Source organism: Ochlerotatus camptorhynchus, unplaced genomic scaffold (assembly GCF_037179485.1).
Source record: "Ochlerotatus camptorhynchus isolate MF236.1 unplaced genomic scaffold, CSIRO-AGI_Acam_v1.1 ptg000230l, whole genome shotgun sequence".
Classification (NCBI taxonomy): Eukaryota; Metazoa; Arthropoda; class Insecta; order Diptera; family Culicidae; genus Ochlerotatus; species Ochlerotatus camptorhynchus.
In genome coordinates, this window is record NW_027040720.1 from 1,553,071 (window position 1) to 1,573,862 (window position 20,792).

Sequence of the window (20,792 nt, forward strand, 5' to 3'; positions counted from 1 at the left end):
GCAATTTGCAACACTAACTTATTGATCAAGACTGCAGCCAAATTGTTGCATGGGTTGCAGTGACCGCCACCTTGAAACAATACTAAAGCAAACAGCAGTTGAGTCGGTGACCTTTTTAAAAAATTACAGATCTCTCGGTAATTTCCGATTTGCATATCGTACTCCAAATTACAGTTCTCCGGTAAAGTCGACTACAAATCAAGCAATGCACATCGGTAAACGTTACCGATCTTTCGGTAAATTTGACAGCTAATTTTGCTGATCCAGTTTACAGATTACCGACCGTTCAGCTGTTGAGAATTCGGTAAATGAATTACCGAAGTCGGTGATTTTTTCTAAGTGTGGAACATTCAAATGGCGACGTCACTCTATCAACATTCCCTACTGTCAACAGTGAGATTGACGTCAGTGCCAACAGCTGTTTCGTGTAAAAAGATAAACATTGCAATGAAATACGAACCCCACTAAACATTTGCACATTTCACTAACACTATTGAGCCGTTTCTGCGAGACTATCAATGGTTCCATTTGTTTACGCAGATATGTATCGCACTTTACTGAACCTGGCGGAAAGATTCATGAAGCCAGAAATTCTCCAAAAGCTTTCAGCTTTGACAGCAGAAGCAGTTAACGACAGCTAAAATCATCTGCTAGCTGAAAAAATCGTTCTTGGTTTTGATGTAAAGAAAGCACTAAGTTGAATTCGAAACATCAATGAGAAGGACATCCTACAATTCCGAGATGAATGCAGAACTTTTTTGAAGTCCATAGTCATCAAACTGCTTGTCAGATCCCCGTTGACGTATTCTCTTACTAGACCATGTTCATCGGTTTATCCTACAACTATTGCTTTGGACAAAACTGTTGCAGAGCGGTGAATGGAAAAGTTGCTAAGGATCCTTACAATTCCCTGTAAGGTAAGTGGTGTTTTTGCAGATGTGGAAAACCGACAGTTTCGTACAGTGATCTGTCAAAGTAGTATCTTTAAAAACTACAACAGAAAAAAAAACTCGAGTGGATGTATTTTGGCATGATTTGCTGAAAGATGCCATTATGGAGCTGCTAAGGATTGTTCAAATGGTTTGCTGCTTATCACACAGAAATTCTAATGTTGAACGAGAGTTTTCCATCAATTCAGAATGCCTTTTCGAGAAAATGAAGGAAGAGTCTGTGTTCGTACGCAGACAAGTGTACGATGCGGTTTGTGAGAAAGCAGGCATTGAGAAAGTGGAGATATCAAAAGCTCTGATTTTAAGAGCAAGAAATGCACATTCGTTGTTTGTGGAGGATAAAGAGCGTCGAAAGAAGGAGGCATTGGCTGGACAACAAGCATCTATGCAGAAGAGGAAGGGGGAAGCCGAAGCCAAGGCATTCCGAGCTAAACGTGTAAAGATCTTGGAGGACGCTCAGCGAGAAGCACAACAATTTGAAGAAGAAATTCATCTACTGAAAAAATAATGAATGTAATGTGGTTTTCGTGTAATAAAATTGGTTTGTTACTGACGTTTCCTCAATTATTTGCATAATTAAGGAACAAGACTTAATCTCGCCATTTGGGGGAAACTTGGGAAACTATTTTTCACCATAACCATCTCAAATTGTCTACCATATTTAACTGTGCCTTCTAAAAATCTCGTTAATAAAAATTGAAAAAGTCTTCTATATGGCTTAATTATTCCTGCAGAAACTGATTCTTAGTATCAATTAATTGCGATATAATGGAGATGATAGTCTTAAGTGTATGTTTGTAACCTGGAATTTTTTTTACAAAACCTGGAAAATACCTGGAAAAATCAGGGAATTTCAAAATTGTGAATGAGTCGACACCCTGTTTAAGGTTTTGACGAAAATTTGTAATTTTTGTTTCAGACGTCATTTCGATTAGATGAGCCGTTTTCGTGCTATGATTAATTGAAAAATATCGAATACGCCATTTTGAAAAATCAAGCCAGGATCAAAATAGGTGAATTGCAGCATAAACTTGGTTCTGATCGGCCCCTTCTTACTTATCGTATCTGAAATATTATCTTCTGACAGTCTACAGTGAGTTTGATGCACCCTATTTCGAACAAACCACCAGACGTTAATGTGTATTGCCTTCTATGTATGCCCTGTAATAAGAGCGTTCCGTTGGAAGGAAATTCTCTATCCCTACAGTGGATATCGTGTAAGTGCATCAGCTTACTGGTCCACACCTCCATTTTTGGCCCTTCACACCACGGAACAGTAACGATTGCATAGTTTGATCGATATGGCAAGTCCTGCACTGGTGGTGGCTTCTAATCACATCACATAACTCCACAGGTCGTATCTGGCATATGTTCAGATGTTGACCAATGTGGTCCTGAGTTCTAAATGTGACCAGCAATGAGGGGTTTTGACTGTACCGTAGAACCCCGTTAGTTTGAAAAGCTAAAATTTCAATTAAACGGCGCTCACTTGAAAATTTGTTTAACCTGGTGCATGATGATGCATGATAGTGGTCTACCCACCCATTGTAGTCCGATAGCAGTGGGCTCTCTTCTCTGTTTGTCTTGATCAAGCTTGTGCTCAAAATGTCGCTGTATGGAGGACCAAAAACGGATTGGGTGGATCGATAGGCAAAGTCGCCTATACGCATCTACGGGACAGTAAAGAATCCCCTTCCAGCAACATGATTGCACAATTGTTCAAAAAGACGAGCCCCTAAACAGGAAGATGCACCAATGAGTGGGGAGAAGAGCCCGCTCTTTATCCACTAAATGCTATCAACAGGAAGTTGGTATTCCCACTCTCCCCGTTCAAATCGCTTCAATCGGACGCCCTGATTGTCCTTCTCAATGTCAGCATTGTTGTGGAAATATATATATGAGCAGTGAGAACAACTAAAAATTTAAGACGATCTCACCAACTTTCGCTGTTTCCTTCACCCTTCTGTCCAATTTTCGTGCCTTATTATTGAACTCGTTATCCTTCTCTGCATTACTGCTAGTCGCTACCAGTCTCCCAAAAGTCTCCTATGTCATTTCTGATGTGTTTTACGACATTTCGACTTCCATTATTTTTGTATGATGATCTTGAGTTCCTAGTTACGACTTATAAAGCCGGAATACCCCATTCACATTACAGCGTATATCACGTGATATACGCTGTCTTGCAATGAGGCTGTAATGTGAACGGGTTATAACACCAGTGTAGAAAATATACAGTGTCTCCGGGTATTTTCTTAACGAGCATCACTCCATTGTCGTATCCCCTGTACTCCATTTGGCAGCTCTTCTTTCATTTTTACTTAGTTGGACATTCCATGGCAAAACAATATACTGGATCTCAGAATGTCGTAAAAATTTGTAGTTTTGTGCCTTATCGCAAAATATTAGACCCGTCTTTTTTTATTTCGTCATTAGGGTGACTATTTCCATGTTAGGGTGGTATAAAAAACGATTTTTTTTTTCAAAAATTACTTTTTTCAAAAATTTATAACTTTTGAACCACTAGGCCAATTACCAAGAACTTGTTCAGGGTGGCCAGCGAACCGGGAAAATCGGGAATGCCGGGAAATATCCGGGAATTTGAAAATTAACCGGGAAAAACCCGGGAATTCGATGAGAGAACCGGGAAAAATTAATTAACTACACCATAGGAATTAATTTTCACACCAGAATTTCAGAATAAACCATTAAAAAAGAGTGATTTTTTTACCAAATGAATATCTTTCTCTATTTGCTGTATAATTTTCTTCAGATTCCCGCCTTATTGTTTTTAGAATTTAATCACTCAGCAATATTTCAAATTGATTTTTATTGATTTTTTCGATTCAATTTCAGATGTAAAGTGCATGGGTCTTAAAACAAAAAAAATGAAGATGCTGGACTTAAGAAATAAATATGAATGAACTTGGAATTCTGCTCTGAATTGTTATAGAATTCTTTTTAAATTAACCAGAAAACACTCTGCGTAATAATTACCATTGAATTCGTTTTAGAATTTCCTTGAAACCGCTTCTAAGAAATTGTTTGGAATCCGTCTTAGAATTCCCTTAAACCTATTCTGAGAATTGATTTCACTGAAATCCTTTTCAAAATTTTCTTTCAACTCTAGCATAAATCTTTCGAAATTTGGAATTATTTAGAAACCCCTTGGAGTATTTTAAAGAATTTCCTTCTAATTATTAGCATTTTTTTTGCAATAAATTATGTTGGATCATTCACACTAGGGTTGAAATTATCGCCAAAACACTCTTAGAACTCTGTTTCTTGTTGAATTCTCATCATAATTCTCTTGGGATTCTGCAAAAATTGCCTAATAATTTAATTTAGAACTTGCAATCTTCTCCACAGAAATCCCTACAAATTTTCTAACAATTTCTGAGGACTTCATGTCACAATGATTCTGGAATTCTGCTTTGAATTTCTTCTTCGAAAACTATGTGGGATCCTCCACAATAGTTTTTTTGAAATCAACACTTTGAATACTTTTAAATTTTACTGAAAATTCCAGGGTTTGTCTGCAAGTTTCTATCGATTGTTCTGTAATTTGTTTTAACTCTTAAAATACTTCCAAGTCTCAGAGCGTTGACAATTATGACTGCACGACTATTTAATAAATATAAGTTTTTTTTTTCAAATCTGTGATCTTGGAAATTAAAAAAAAAACTTTTTTAACTATTTTTTCTCCAAATCTTGCATCACGAAGATTGTTATCAATCTCAAATTTTGAAGAAAAGTTCTATTTTCAGACCCACACAAATTTCAAAACCCCAGAATCTTGGGAATCTATCTTTTTAGTAAATAATCTTTCAGTGAATACACATCTTCTTTATCCGATATCACTATCAATTTGCTCTAATTCTCATTTGTACCAAGTTCATTTTTCAGAAACTATTTTTTTATTAAATCTCTTATTCTTCACAATTCACCTATTATATAACCTATTCATCCAGATAGCATTTGGCCCAGTGAACTTAATCTCTGTCACTCAATAAACTCTAGGGCTTTGAAATCATTCGATCATAAAAAGTGGTAGAATTCGATTTATCAAAGTATCTCGAAAGATCAATAAATTGTTTTGAATACATTAGGAGTTGAATTTTTCCTATAGCTTTAGAAAACACTTTCTGTAATTTGGCTTTCATTTTTCTCACAAATAACGACTGAAAATTTACAGTTGGCCACGTTTTAAAAAATGCGTACAATTTAGTTTTTTGTTGAATATCAACAACCGGGAATTTCAAATGAAAAGTCATTGGCCACCCTGCTTGTTGCGCCTAATTCAGTGTAATGGTTGCTGAGAAACATGATTGCGGGTTTTCAAGTGATATGTAGTATACCCTTCACTGTAAGAAGGGTAAAAACGTATTACACAATGCCAAAAATGTTAATTACGTGTGGCGGTGTTCACCAATTCAGATTTATAAAACTGAGTCTTCCCAGAAGTTCAGGGGACTTCTTCGAAGTCAAAGGCAATTTGACTTCAGAGAACTTCGTAAAAGCTAGAAACTCAGAGAACTTCTTAAAAGGAAAGGAAAAGTTGTAGAGTTTCAAGGAACTTTATTGGTTTTCAAAAAACGTTGTTGAATTTTCTAAATCTTCGTTCACATTAATTGAACTGACTAGAAGTTCTGGAAACTGACTAGAAGTGCAGAAAATTTATTAGAAGTTAAGCTGACTTTTTTAAAGCTCAGCAAACTTTTGTAGAAGCTCATTAATCTTCATAAAAAAATCAAAGTGAAACTTTTAGAACTTCAGCTAGTTTTGCAGAAGTTTTGCGAACTTTGCGGAACTTTATTAAACATTGTTTAAAATGAGCGAATTTAAGAGATATTTGGTGAATGTTGTAGACATTCGGGGAACTTCGTTGATGTTCAGGGATTTTTTTGTAACTTCATTGAACTTTTTTAAACCTCCTGGGCTTTGTAGATGTTCGAAGAAATTCAGGGAAATTTGTAAAAATTCTGGAATTCTTCGTAGAATCAATTGGGAAACTTCATTTTAAGTTCATTTTGACTTAATTTTAAGAAACATAAGAAACGTTCTCAGGGTAAAACAGCAAAAAAGTTATCTTCCATTTAATTCCACTTAATTAATTTTGATATCCATGTCATGGATACCAAAATTAATTAAGTGGAATTAAATGGAAGATAACCTTTTTTGCTGTTTTATTTAAGCATTCCGCTAACAACCCAATTTCATTGTTTCATTACGTTCTCAGGGTGTTAACTACTGAAAAAAAACGGGAATCTTGAAGGAATTTTATCTATAATTCTCAGGGAATTTTGAAATTCTAGTTTCAAAAGTTTTCTAGTAAGCAATTTTTCAACATTAGAATAGAATGTATTGAAATTCGCCAAGGAACTTTATCAAGAATTTTGAAACAATTTTTAACGCAACTAACTTTATCTTCCTCGTCATTCACTTACTCATAAAGCATAATTATTTCGGAGTGGATTTATTTTCAGTAACCATTTACATACATTTTGAGACTTGGTTTTTAAAATTCCGAAACATGGATAATTTCAATTGATTTTAAACTTTGAACAATTTTTGAATCCTAATAAAATTAGCCATGGACAAATTTTCAAGAATCTGGAATGAAAGTACATCTTTAAGACGTCGGACAGTAAATATTTTCCAAGAAACCAGATTTAAAAAAATAAGGGCCTTGCTAAACGTTTACAGCTTATGGACTTCATTGAATGAATTTGATGTGAATTTTCAGAGGGAATTCAGAGAAAAATTCCAAAGGAAGAATTGTTAGGAAATATTGAGCTGTGGATTCCTTTCATGTTAGCTCTGTTTCAGATTCCAGGTAATGAGAATTTCAAGGCAATTCTTAGTTGAATCCTAACAGAATTCTGAGTAGGATTCAAAGGAAATTTCCAGGTAGAGGATTCCAAGGTAATTTCAAAGGTAATTCTGTACTGAGAATTCTAAGAGATTCATAAGGAGAATTTCAAGGTACTTTTGAATAGACTGCCTAAAGTATAAGGAGAATGTAAAGGGAACTCCGGACGAAATCAATAAAAATTAGGAGGTTAATTCCAATGGAATTCTAGGAAATCTTGAGCTGTGGATTCCTTTCAAGTTAGCTCTGTTGAACTCCATATTCCAGGTGAAACGTAAGGAGGAGAATTCTAATGCAATTCTGAGTAGAATCCCAAAGGAATTCTAAGTAGGATTGAAAGGAAATTTCCAGGAGGTGGATTCCAAGGTGATTCCATAGAGAATTCCAAAAGAGTCCTGAGAGTTCTGAGACTTCTAAGAGATTTATAAGGAGAATTCCAAGGTACTTGTGAGTAGAATGCCTACAGAATAAGGAGAATCCAAAGGGAACTCAGAATCGAAATCAATAAAAATTCTGAGGTTAATTCCAATGGAATTCTAGGAAATCTTGAGCTGTGGATTCCTTTTAAGTTAGCTCTGTTGTACTCCAGATTCCAGGTGAAACGTAAGGAGAATTCCAATGCAATTCTGAGTAGAATCCCAAAGGAATTCTGAGTAGGATTGAAAGGTAATTTCCAAGAGGTGGATTACAAAGTGATTCCATAGAAAATTTCAAGAGAGCTCTGAGAATTCTGAGAATTCCAAGAAATTTATAAAGAGAATTCCAAGGCAATTCTGAGTAGAATACTAATGGAATTCTGATTAGGATTCAAAGGAAATTTCCAGGAGGTGGATTCCAAAGTGATTCCATAGAGAATTTCAAGAGAGTTCTAAGAATTCTAAGAAATTTATAAGGAGAATTCCAAAGTACTTGTGAGTAGAATGCCTAGAGAACTCTAAAGGGAACTCTAAAACGAAATCAATAACAATTCTGAGGTTAATTCCAATGGAATTCTAGGAAATCTTGAGCTTTGGATTCCTTTCAAGTTAGCTCTGTTGTACTCCAGATTCCACGTGAAACGTAAGGAGAATCCCAATGGAATTCTAAGTAGGATTGAAAGGAAATGTTCAGGAGGTGGATTGCAAGGTGATTCAATAAAGAATTCCAAAAGAGTTATGAGAATTCTGAGAATTCTAAGAAATTTATAATGAGCATTTCAAGGTACTTGGAACTCTACGGAATATTGCAAAGGAATTTCCAACGAAGTTTTGAGATAAATTCAAAGGAATTGTGTCAAGGATATTCCTGTTATCATTTTTAGAGAACTTTCTCTCTGACGTCATTTCGATCAGAAATGCCGTTTCCGTGCTACAATTTGTTGAAATTAAAAAAAAAACGCCATTTTGAAAATTTTACAAGATCTAAAATGGCCGAATTTCAGCAAAAATGTCAGTCATTGCTCATATCAAACAATCATATGCAAATCGAAGAGGGTCGAGTTTTGTCCGATTTGTCATTTGGCGTGGAACTGCTCCTTTAAGAAATTTCTCCATACGAATGAGTGGAAGTGACTCACTCTCTGAGTACGATTCGTTTTCAGTGTATCATAGAAGCCCCCTGAGCTTGCACTCAAAGATCTCAGGAGCAACTTCTTCGATTCACCCGGGAGTAGTAACAAATAATCTTCCTTCAGAATGAACTTCCTAGAATCAGAAAACAAACAATGCGGCTACCCGCAAGCACTACCCCAACAGTTGGGGTGAAGATCCCGCCCAATTAGCCACCATGACATAATTCACAACCGCACTTAAACCGTCCATGACGCCGTCACCTTCCATTTCGTTTCACCAAAATCGAACCAACCCAACGAATGCTGCCAAGCTCCATGCCATATAAGTATAGTTTATGGTCAAGGAAAGTGTCGAAAGTGGTGAAGGTCGTTGATGTGCCGCCTAAGTCCCCTCCCCCCCCCCCTCCTCCTCAATTGCAATGCGCAGTAACACTATATTTACGAGTGCGCGCTCGATGCGGTTCAATGCTTTTTCGTTCGAAATAAGGAAAAGCTGTTGTAACATTGTGATGTGTGCGTTAGGCCGTTAGGCGGCGCAAGCTCGCTGCTTTCTTCGACACCCCGCGTGTGGTTGCCATGTTCAAAGAGGTACACTGAACATAAATTACCGAAGGTCGTCGCAAGCGCTTGGCTGGAGATGGATTTTATTTGGTCGAATCGATTGAAGTGATTTATGGTGCAATGATGATGCAGGGGAGCGTAACAACCTATGTTGCGGATTGATTTATTCGAGTGATGTATTCTAATTGTCTTCTTCTTCTTCTTTTGTTACATTGCAGATGAACGTGCGCGTCACGACGATGGACGCCGAGCTGGAGTTTGCGATACAGCAGAGCACCACCGGCAAGCAGCTGTTCGATCAGGTCGTCAAAACCATCGGCCTGCGGGAGGTGTGGTTCTTCGGCCTTCAGTACACAGACTCCAAGGGCGATCTCACGTGGATCAAGCTGTACAAAAAGGTGCGTTGTTGTTCTTCTTCTGTTCAGCCACTAGCGACTAGCGACTAGAGCCTTGTGTGGGTAGATTATATATTACACAGCTATTGGGCGAACCTGTTTGGCCGCGTATTTCGTAGCGTGTGTGTAAGCTAGCTATAGGACCGCCGCCGGTGGCATAGGCTAAACTGCTCGAAACCGAATGGGGAAATTTGAATTACGCTTACGACGACCGCTTGGCTATGGTTATAGCTATGGCAGTGCGTTGTCGCTTCCGCTGCAGCTGCGGTCATCGACCGGTTTTTATTTTTTTTTTTGCTTTCGTTAGAGTGGTATGATACCATTTCTGATTTGCCAATGAAGACATTACGAGAGCAATAAATGGTTGGTTGGATGGCGTCCAACTGTAAAACCTCAACTCTAGCTTTCCCGGCTAATGGTGTATTCAAATTTTGCAGAGGGAGGATGCAATTTCGGATCGATTTATCTTCCGACTGCATAGAAAATTCCCGGATCTCACAGCGTGAGATAATCGTTGGGAATATTTATTGACATTGGTGAGAGTGCACGCCAAATGCAGAGACGATTTAGCAGCTTGCGCTTGCAGGGACAACTGGCGAATGTAAAATATCTAATTTTATTGAGCGTAATTTTCGCTTTTTTATGGCAGTCTCCGGCATGATTTATCTGTCTTGGTGGCCGATAAAAGACGGCGAACGTCATGCGATACAAACAAAAACGGCTATTAAAATGTCTTTAGGGGCTTATAGAAACACGTAACAATCCTACTACGTAGCACACTTGGAAGTCGTAAAACTTTCGCAACACCTTAGAAACCTCTTAAATGCTCAGTTAATTTTCGGTTACTTAAAACTCAACCCGAAGAACTTTTAAACTTCCGATAATGTCTTCGTTACTCCAAGAACTTTTCAAACCATTAATTAAAGATCATCGGAAACTTTCGGAACTACCAGTACTGGAAGCATTTTCAGAAACTCCGTGAAATTCCTGTACATCCCTATCTGTCAGAACTCCCAGTACTCCCACCGTTCGAGGGGGATGTTTCTGGTGCTCCGGAACTATTCCGGAGCAGCTTCGGGAGAACTCTCTCCGAAATTGAAACTTCAATAACTGCCTGAACTGAAGGAATTTCCTATAATTCCGCAGCTCCAGAAAACATGGGAACTTCTCCAGGACATTCAGAACATGCGAAACATCCAAAATTCCTGGTGCTTCGATGACTACCAGACTCTGCGAGTTCTTGTTGGTTCAAGATTGAAGGGAAGCACCAGGTGTCTAGTTTCTGGAATACTGAAAGGCTTCGGCGGAAGTTCCCGATATCGGGATATTTCTGAAGTTCCGGGTGTATTCCAGAGCTATTTCGGCAGAATGGGCTGCACACTTTTGATTGCAAGATTTTCAGCATTGCTAGAGCCTCTGAAACTCCAATAACTGCCAGAACTGAAAGAACTTTCTATAATTCCGCAGCTCCAGAAAACATGGGAACTTCTCCGGAACATTCAGAACATGCGAAACATTTTTCGAGAACTACCAGACTCTGCGAGTCCTCGTTGGTTCGAGATTGAACGGAAGCTTCAGGAGTCTCAGTTATTCCCAGATTTCTGGAGTACTGAAAGGCGTTGGTGATCCGGGAATTTTCAAGGTCCGGAAGTTCCCGATATTTCTGGATTTGTCGGAGTTTCGAGAGGTTTCGAAGTTTCCCGGAGTTGAGCAACTCTTGTTTCTTCGACAACTCCTGAAGCTGCGAGAACTTCTGGAACTGCATGCACTGGAAGCATCTTCAGAAACTCCGAGAAATCTCTGTACATCCTCATCTGTCAACAGTCAAAAGTTCCCTGGAAAAATAAAAATTCAAGAAGTACCGACATGTTTCCCGTCCAGCGTTCCAATCGGGATGTTTCTGAAATTCCGGAGCTATTTCGGCAGAATGGTCTGCACACTTTTGATTGCAAGATTTCCAGCATTCCTATTTAGAGCCTCTAAAACTCCAATAACTGTCAGTACTGAATGAACTTTCAGTAATTCCGCAACTCCAAAAAACATTGGAACTTCTCCGGAACATTCAGAACATGCGAAACATCCCTCGAGAACTACCAGACTCTGCGAGTCATCGTTTATTCAAGATTGAACGAAAGCTTCAGGAGTCTCAGTTATTCCCAGATTTGTGGAGTACTGAAAGGCGTTGGTGATCCGGGAATTTTCAAGCTCCGGAAGTTCCGGATGCTTTTGGATTTGTTGAAGTTTTCCCTAAACGTTCAAGAGGTTCCGACTTAGTTGACAGCGTCCCAACCGAGATGTTTCTGCAGTTCCAGAAATATTCTCGTTGTCTCGGGATAACTCTCGAAGCATTAGCCGGAACTGAAGAAATTCTCAAAACTTTAAGCAACTCTGTAAACCATAAGAACTTCAAAAAACTTCTCCGGAACATTCATAACATGCGAAACATCCAAAATTCCTGGTACTTCATTAACTAACAGACTCTGCGAGTTCTCGTTGGTTCGAGATTGAACGGAAGTTCCAGGTGTCTAGTTATTTACAAGTTTCTGGATTAAACTGAAAGGCTTCGTTGATCCCGGAATTCTCAAACTCCGGAAGTTCCCGATATTTCTGGATTTGTCGGAGTTTCGAGAGGTTTTGACGCTTCCCGGAGTTGAGCGACTCTTGTTTCTTCGACAACTCCCGAAGTTGCGAGAACTTCTGGAACTGCTAGCACTGGAAACTCCGAGAAATCTCTGTACATCCTCATCTGTCAAAAGTCAAAAGTCCATGTAGTTCCGGAGCTATTTCGGCAGAATGGTCTGCACACTTTTGAATGCAAAATTTTCAGCATTCCTAGACCTCTGAAACTCCATTACCTGCCAGAAGTGAAAGAACTTTCTGTAATTCCGCAGCTCCAGAAAACGTGGGAACTTCTCCGGAACATTCAGAACATGAGAAACATATTTCGAGAACTACCAGACTCTGCATGTCCTCGTTGATTCAAGATTGAACGGAAGCTTCAGGAGTCTCAGTTATTCCCAGATTTCTGGAGTACTGAAAGGCGTTGGTGATCCGGCAATTTTCAAGCTCCGGAAGTTCCGGATGTTTCTGGATTTGTTGAAGTTTTTCCTAAAAGTTCAAGAGGTTCCGATTTAGTTCACAGCGTCCCAACCGAGATGTTTCTGCAGTTCCAGAAGTATTCTCGTTGTCTCGGGATAGCTATCGAAGCATTAGCAAATCTAGAGGTTCTGCCGGAACTGAAAAAATTCTCAAAACTTAAGCAACTCTGTAAACCATAAGAACTTCAAACAACTTAACAAAACACTCAGAAAATGTAAGACTTCAATAACTCCTGGTACTCCGAGATCTGCATGCGCTCCGATTCCTCGTTGTTTCTATAGTTTTGAAATTTAATCGAAGGCTCCAGTCGGGTAGTTTCTGGAGTTCTGGAAGTATTCTCGTTGTTTCGGGAGAATTCTAGTGACACTAGTACGTCTACCATTTCTTGCTTTTCGAGGAATAGGAACTTCTGGAACAATCCGAATGGAGTTCGAAAATTCTTGGTGTATCGAAAATTACCAGACCCTGTGAGCTCTTGATGCTTCGACAGTTTCGACTATGGAATGCACCAGGAGCCGCTGTTATTTAATAAGTTATTTTCTGGAGAATTGGAAAGTAGCGGATATTTCTGCGATTGCCAGAGTTTTTGAAGCTTCCCGGAGATCTGGAAGCTCAAAAGTGCCGACCTATATCTCAGCGTTCAGCTGGATGTTTCTGAAGTTCCAGAAGTATTCTCGCTGTTTCGGGATAGTTCTCTGAAAACTAAGCGACTTCCAGCACTCCGAGTGTTTTTGGAGCCCCAATAAATGCCGAAACTGAAGGTTTTCTCTAAACTTTAGCTGCTCTAGCAAACCACTGAAACAATCAGAACATGCGAAACATCAAAACTAGCAGACGTAGTAGAAGCTCCAGAAGTCCGTTATTTCGAGAGTTGTTTTCTGGGATTCCCGGAGCTCTTAGGTTTCCCGGACCTCTTAAGCTCTAGAAGTGCTATTGCGGTAAAATTCTTGAAATCCTCAAACTTTGATTATTTTACAAAAGTCATTAATTTTTTACTGTGCGTTTGAACTACTGAAAAAGTTGGTTTAAAATTCAAATGACCGTTACAGGTAAGAAATCAATAACATAGGTTTATTTCATTTGTTTGGTTGGTTGCTTAATGAAGTTAACAGAACAAAGTTTGTTAAAATTCGGAATCATTCAACTATTTTTTTTGAATTTTTCATAGATTTTTAACTTTTACCTAACAGTTCCGCTGTTCAAAAATTACCGAAAACGAAAAAGCAGCTAAGTGTGCTCCAGGATATCCAGCACTCAAAGAGTTTTTTCAAGCCGGAACTGAAAGAATTGAGCAAAAGAAATGAATTTTTTGAATAGACTTTGGTCGATTTATACGAAACTTTGAGTAATTGTTTGTTATGGGCAACGATGCACGTTTTTGTCAAAATTCGGCCTTTTTGAATCTTGTAACAAATTTTCAAGAAATTGTAGCACAGCCTTTCTGATCGAAATGACTTCTGAGGCAAAGTTGTTTTGATTTTTTTTATTCATGAAAAAAAAATAAAAAAAAAATCAAATGCGCCATTTTGAAAATATGACAAGATCTAAAGTGGTAGAATTTTATCAAAAATGTGATTCATCGCCCATAACAAACAATTATGCAAAATGTCATGCAAATCGGAGAAGGTCGATCCGATTCGTCGTGTGGCGTGGAACTGCTCAATTCTCTATACTCTAGAAATCAAAGGAACTCCAGAAACATCTGGAACACCAGAACATACAAGAACTCCGGAACTTCTGGTATAGATATCGAAATCTAGCAAAATTTATATGAATCCGCGATGTTTCGATAGCTTCGTTACTTAACGAAAATTCCAGGAGTCTCTGTTTCTTTTCTGGAAGGTTCCGATGTTCTTTTCTGGAAGGTTCCAAAGATCCGAGAGGTCATTATTTGACTAATTTGAGATTCTCTAAAGATTCCCGGAGTCCTAAAAGCTCACAACGTATCGACATGTTTTCAGTCTAGCTTTGTCAAGTTTCTGAAGTTCCGATGGTTTCTGAAGTGCCGGAAATTTTCTCACTGTTTTGGGAATTCCCCGAAGTAGGCGGAATTTCGGTGTTCTGAGAGTGTTCTGAGTTCTAAGAATTCTGAAAATTTCTAGGGCGGTTAATATTTCCGGCGTTCCAAGAGTTTTTGAAATCTGGATAATTCCAGGAATTTCGTGACTTCCTGCAGACCTGAGAGTTCTTTGAACCATCAAAAGTTCTTACGGTTTCGGGTAATTTTGGATTTCTCCCATTATTGCCACAACTGAGATGACTTCCGAGACTCTTCAAATAATTCTCGGAACACTTCAGGATTTCCAGCATTTTGGAGAGCTTCAATAACTGGTTCAACTGCAAAAACTCCTTTCTACGTTGTAAATCCAGAATGCTTAGGACCACCTCCAGAAACTTCTGGAACATTCAGAAAATCAAAAATTCTTGGGTTCAATGGCTTCCAGCATTCCGAAAGCTTTTGGATGTGGAACAGGGGACAAAGTCACACTAATGTCACGAGTTCAAACCTCATCCCCGGACAAGTCATGAATGACTAAGTGGCTATAGCAATGAACAGAAGCTTTTGCAACTTCAATTACTGTCGGAACTAAGCAGTAGTTCCACGCCAAGCGACGAATCGATCTGACGCGACCTTCTCCGATGTGAATGACACTTTGCATAATTGTTTGTTATGGCCAGTTATTCACGTTTGAGCTAAAATTCGGCCATTTTGAATCTCGTAAAATATTTGAAAATGGCGTATTCGATATGTTTCAACAAATTATAACTTGAAAACGTCACTTCCAATCGAAATAACGTCTGAGACAAAGTTGTTGGGAAAAATAATTCCTTATCAGATCAAAATATACACGGTAAAAAAGTTCAAGTAATTTTGGATAATAAATCCAAAAAAGGATTTAAAACTTAAATAACGAAAAACGATCCTATTCAAAATTGTTCTGAATATTTTTCATTAAAAAGCTGAAGAACAATGCTATCTTCTGTGAAATTTTCCAGCTGGACACTTAAAATAAATAAAAATCATAGAGCAACACATTTTGGAAAATTTTGGAAGTTCAAAATCTTTTTGTTTATTTATTTTTTTTTTATTTTATCGTAGAAAAGGATTTTAAAAATTTGAAAATGGTTTTCTGTTCAAAATATTACAAAGAATTGTTGAAACAAAAAGTAAAAAAAAAAAAACTTATCCAAAAACTACAATTCTATGATTTTTGTAAATTTGTTCTGTCTAAGTTGAGTGAAACATTCAAAGTGAAAGTTCAAAATATTTTCTAAAATTTGTTGCTCTATGATTTTTTATTTATTTTAAGTGTCCAGCTGGAAAATTTCACAGAAGATAGCATTGTTCTTCAGCTTTTAATGAAAAATAAAAATTTTCATAGACTTTTTAATAAAAAAATATTCAAAACATTTGAAGATTGTTTGTTACTCAAGTTTTTTTTTGATTGTATACCAAAAATTTACTTGAATTGATTTACAGTGTAATTTTTCCGGAAAAATAATTATATTTTCCTACAACTTTGTCTCAGACATCATTTTGACTAGAAGAGTAATTTTCCGTTTATTGATGTTGATTCTTGGCGAGATTAAAAATAGCCGAATTTCTGCTAAATATGAATGATTGACCATAACAAATAATTATGCAAAGTTTCATGCAAATCGGAGAAGGTCGAGTCTGAAATTCATTTTTTGTTAGGTTATTTGGCCTGGAAATGCTCGACTGCAAAAACTTCCGAAATTTCCTCAACAAAATCCATTGGAAGTCCAGAAATTTCATGGACATTCTGTCAAAGTCCAAATCTTCTAATACTTTGAGAACTATCAGTCTTGTGAGTCCTCGATGTTTCTTTAGTTTCGAGGCTTTACGCAATCTTCAGGAGTTTCTGCGGTTTATAGAGCTCTGTTTTGGAGTACTGAAAGGTCACGGAGGTTTTGGAGTACTGAAAGGTTCCAATCCAGGAGCTTTGCACGATTTGGATGTTCTGAAAATTTATAAATCTACCGGATTTTCGAGAATTATTTAAATTTTCGGGAATCCTATAAGTTCAACAAATACCGACATGCATCTGGTTTGAAGATCCATATATGACGTAGCAGTTTAGGGTGACCAGCCATGTAGAAAAATACGCTACAAGGTGAAGGTGGCCCAAAGTTGGTGTTTCATCAAACGTAAACAAACGTTTGTTTACGTTTCATGCAGCACCATCTTTGGTCCCTCCCCCTTGTAGCGTACTTTTCCACATGGCTGGTTACCCTAAAATTGTAGGAACTTTTCAGAAGTTCTGAGGAATGAAAGAAAATACTGAGATTTTCAATGAAGCTTCATAAACAAACTGCGAAAAATTAAGGATAGTTCGATGATATGCTGAGAAAAAAAAATGAGAACCCTTCAGATGTTCCGAGAAATTCAGGGAAACACAGAAACCTTCGGAGAACTTATGAAAACTTCAGAAATATTTCAGGAACTTCATAGAAGTCCAGAGAATTTCAGGGAAGGTTTAAGGTGCTTACGAGAATTCCGTTTATTACTGAGCAGAACGAGATCTTCAATAGAATTGAGAGCTTCAGAAAAGACAGATCTGAGAATCAAAGGGCGGTTCAAATAATTAAAAAAAACCTTAAATAAGTTTCAAGATACTCACGGAATTTCCGGAATCTTAAGCAATGCTCCGAGATAATTTCTGGAATGCAATAATCTCGCCCTTAGAAATTTCAAGAACTTAAAAAAAGGCGAAAATTTAACAAAGTTGATTAGAGAACATCAACGAACCCCATTAATTAAAAAAAAATGCCAGAAACTTTAACAAGCACCGATATTTTCAAGTAATTTCAGAGATCTTCTAAGAAATTTAGTTATTTTTAGATACTTTCATGATAATCAACGAAGTTCCGAGTACTTCGTGGACGATCAGATAACTTCAGAACATTCCCATTAATTTAAGAAAATTTGCAGCGACTTACAAGGTACGCCATATATTTATCTTCCCTTAGAGTTTGAAACGTTTCTGGAAAATGACCGATTTTGGTTAGTGATGTTTTGAGAATTATGAAAGTATTTTGAGTTGTTATAATCGATATCTGAATAGTTACTGAACATCCAGAAGTTCATCTAGTTAATCGATTCTCAAAGTTGCCATACCGTAAGATCAAGCTTGCTCTACATCGCTTCTTTTGAAGTACTGTGCGTTCTTTTCGACGCTGTGGTTTATCAGAAATTTCACGCAGTTGTGGGAGTTCGTAGAGATACTGGTTGAATTTGAAACTCCAAATACAATCCCAGTGTTCATTCGGCTCTCGACAGAAGCATACCACTATCAATGTGTGTCACGCGATCGTCTGTTTATTCGGCAGCAACTATTGTTTGGTCCTCCTCATTGTTCTTCATCAGCAGTTCTTTCAGTCGATGCGTCGTCGACTTTGGAAAGCAACCGTTTCGCGATGAGTGTGTGACCACGTTTTGAGCTCATTGCTGTAATGGAAGCGCTCTGCCCCGGGGGGTTGGCCATACTGCCATGCAATGAAACCACTGGAAGCGGGTCCCATTCGGATGGAGGAGGCTTATTCGATAGCGGACGATAAATGTTTATTGTGTTGAACCTTTTGACTATAGTTTTAAGATGTATTGTATAGTGAACAAGAATCTTCGGCTCTGTAAAGTTAATTCGGTTATCAAATAAATTAATAAGCAAACAAAAATATACAATCCAAGGTGAGAATTTACAGAAATTTGTTTTCTTCTGGAACTCGTTTAATTCCATGAAAATCAAAAAACATCGAGAGCATCAAAATTTTTCGGATTCTAGGAGCACTCCACGATTTCTAGTATTCCTGTGTCATCTGGAACCTTTAAAATTTTCGCAACACCAGAAACCATGATACTTAAGGAACTTTGGGGACCCACGATAGCTTTTGGAGCTATTGATCTGAATACTTTTGTTAAACAAAAACTGAATTTCGGCTCCGTAAAGGTACTGCGAATGAGCCTGGACTAATAAACAAACTTTAAAATAAACATACTGTACAGTTTGGTGTCATCATCATTAAATAAAGTGGGGGCATTTCGAGGTATTTGCATTTAAATGTTTCAAAAGATAAAATTGCTGAGTTGGCAACACTGTAGACAAATTACGATCACTAAATTTGGTTGTACTGAATGCTTCAAACAAGTTATTGGTTCCAGAGATATGTTAAAATGAAAATCCGTGTATTCAAAATCGGCAAAAAGAGGGGGTTAAATAAGTAGACCCACCAATTCCGGTTCCAATCGAAAGAGGGTCCGATGCAATTGCTCGGTCACTTGAGATGGAATGACCCATGTTAAATTGACCCAATAAAACCGTTATTATCATGCACCCCACACACCTTAACGGTGACGCAGGTTTCGCAGTAAAGTTCCAAAATTACCCAACAAATACCGCGGGCTAATCAACGCTGTATTCAAATAGACTGTATCACGCGATAAGCTTCAGCATACGTGAAGTGTACCAAGCGTCGCCGTCTTAGAACAAGCCGGTCTCGTTAATTGGAAGTCACGCTTGCCCTCTTCTGAAGTGACTAATTGGCGCAAATCGTACCGCACCAAACGAATAGATCCGTAATGACCGAGTAACACGTACCTACCTACATACAGGTACGTACTTCACTGGAAATGATCCAACCCCCTATTCATTGCGAAAATATGCACCTATGATGATGATGGATCCATATTCTCCGTTGACAATTAGACAGACTTGAGTGGTGGGCCCAATGAAGGCGTCCATTTATGACAAACACCTGTTTTAGAAGGTGCTTATCAACAACTACTGTGTTCTGCAAAGAGGTGACGTCTCCAATCTTCAACCACAGAGGCGTTGTTATCAATTTTCGCTGAAATGGAGGAAATGTGCGTTATCGAGTGGTTTCAGTGCTACTAGGTGGGGTGAGTGGTGTTCAAATAAGTCAATTGTTACTTTACGGAGCCGATTATCATTTCTTCACAATGTTGTCCTAGGAGATTTTTGTTTAGAAATTTCTACCCGAGCAGGCGAAAATAACTCATCAATACCAAATTCAGTTATACCTGGCATGGACTATAAAAGAGGTAAAATTCCAAAAATAATAATGTTTGCTTGTTGATTTTTGTTTACGATAATGAGATTGTACTCATTGGTGAGATTTGGCCGTTTGATGTTTTACCAACACTGCTCAAAATATGTAATGTCTTGAAGTTTCGCATTCCATGTACGAGTTCAAGATATTGCAATTTTTCAAGTTGATAATTAACGTTATGAAAGATTAGAGATTTGCAGTGGAGTGGAGTTCTGAGCAAATGCTGAGATTTTCAGTGAAGCTTCATAAACAAACTGTGGAAAATTCAGGATAGTTTCATGATATGCTGAATAAAACGAGAACCCTCAAGATATTCCGAGAATTTCAGGGAAGCACAGAGACCTTCGGAGAACTTATGAAAACTTCAGAAATATTTCAGGAACTTCATAGAAGTCCAGAGAATTTCAGGGAAGATTAAAGGTGCTTACGAGAATTCCATTTATTTCTAAGCAAAACCGAGATCTTCAATAGAATTGAGAGCTTCAGAAAAGATCCGAGAACATTCTGTATGAGAATCAAAGGGCAGTTCAAATAATTTTAAAGAAACCTTAAAGAAGTTTCGAGAAACTCAGGAAATTTCCGCAATCTTTAGCAATGCTCCGAGATAATGGTGCCACAAGGTGCCAGAATCAAGGTAAATAAATTAAATGATTTATTTCAAGTTAATTAACGTTATGAAAGATTAGAGATTTTCAGTGGAGTCTCGTTAACTTCACAACAATGGCAGGCAGGGCCCCACAAAGTCACTTTCAATCGAAAATCGTCAAGTGACGATGAAGCTGCCAGCCATCACTTTCAGTTGAAAGTCATTCTGTCAGAACCACTTTCGATCGGGTTTCTGTTTAGGCTTGACTCGTGTTCATTTCTTCAATACCCATATTGAAGGGTATTTAACACTTTCTGAACCCTGATGGTCGCCATATTGGATTCCAAAGTGGTATCTGATATCGATTTTCGGCATCTACGCGTTGTCTCTGTTCTGAAAATAACCATATTGTAGGGTATTTGACACTTTTCTGAAATCCTATGGCCGCCATATTACATTTCAGCATAGCGTTGGATATCGATTTTCGGCAGCCACTCATTGTCTCCGTTTCGGCAATACCCATAGGGTATTTGACACGTTTTATGAAACTTGATGGCCACCATCTTGGATTCCAAAATGGCGTTGGATATAGATTTTTGTCATCTACGCCGGATACTATATTTTGATGCCAGCGTCATCAGGTCGTGTCAAGTCGAATGAGCCCCGAATTGAAGTGAAAGTGAGTGGAAGC

The 20,792-nt window shown here is 38.0% G+C and overlaps 1 protein-coding gene across 3 annotated transcripts in view; it reads left to right on the forward strand.

The window, feature by feature from the left end:
- Moe (Moesin) overlaps window positions 1–20,792 on the forward strand; it is a 162,745-nt gene that overhangs the window by 109,597 nt on the left and 32,356 nt on the right. For all 3 annotated transcript variants that reach the window (XM_065225505.1, XM_065225503.1, XM_065225504.1), the window contains exon 3: window positions 9,151–9,330. In XM_065225505.1, coding sequence (XP_065081577.1) covers window positions 9,151–9,330 — 180 coding nt within the window. The remainder of the gene's footprint in view (window positions 1–9,150; window positions 9,331–20,792) is intronic.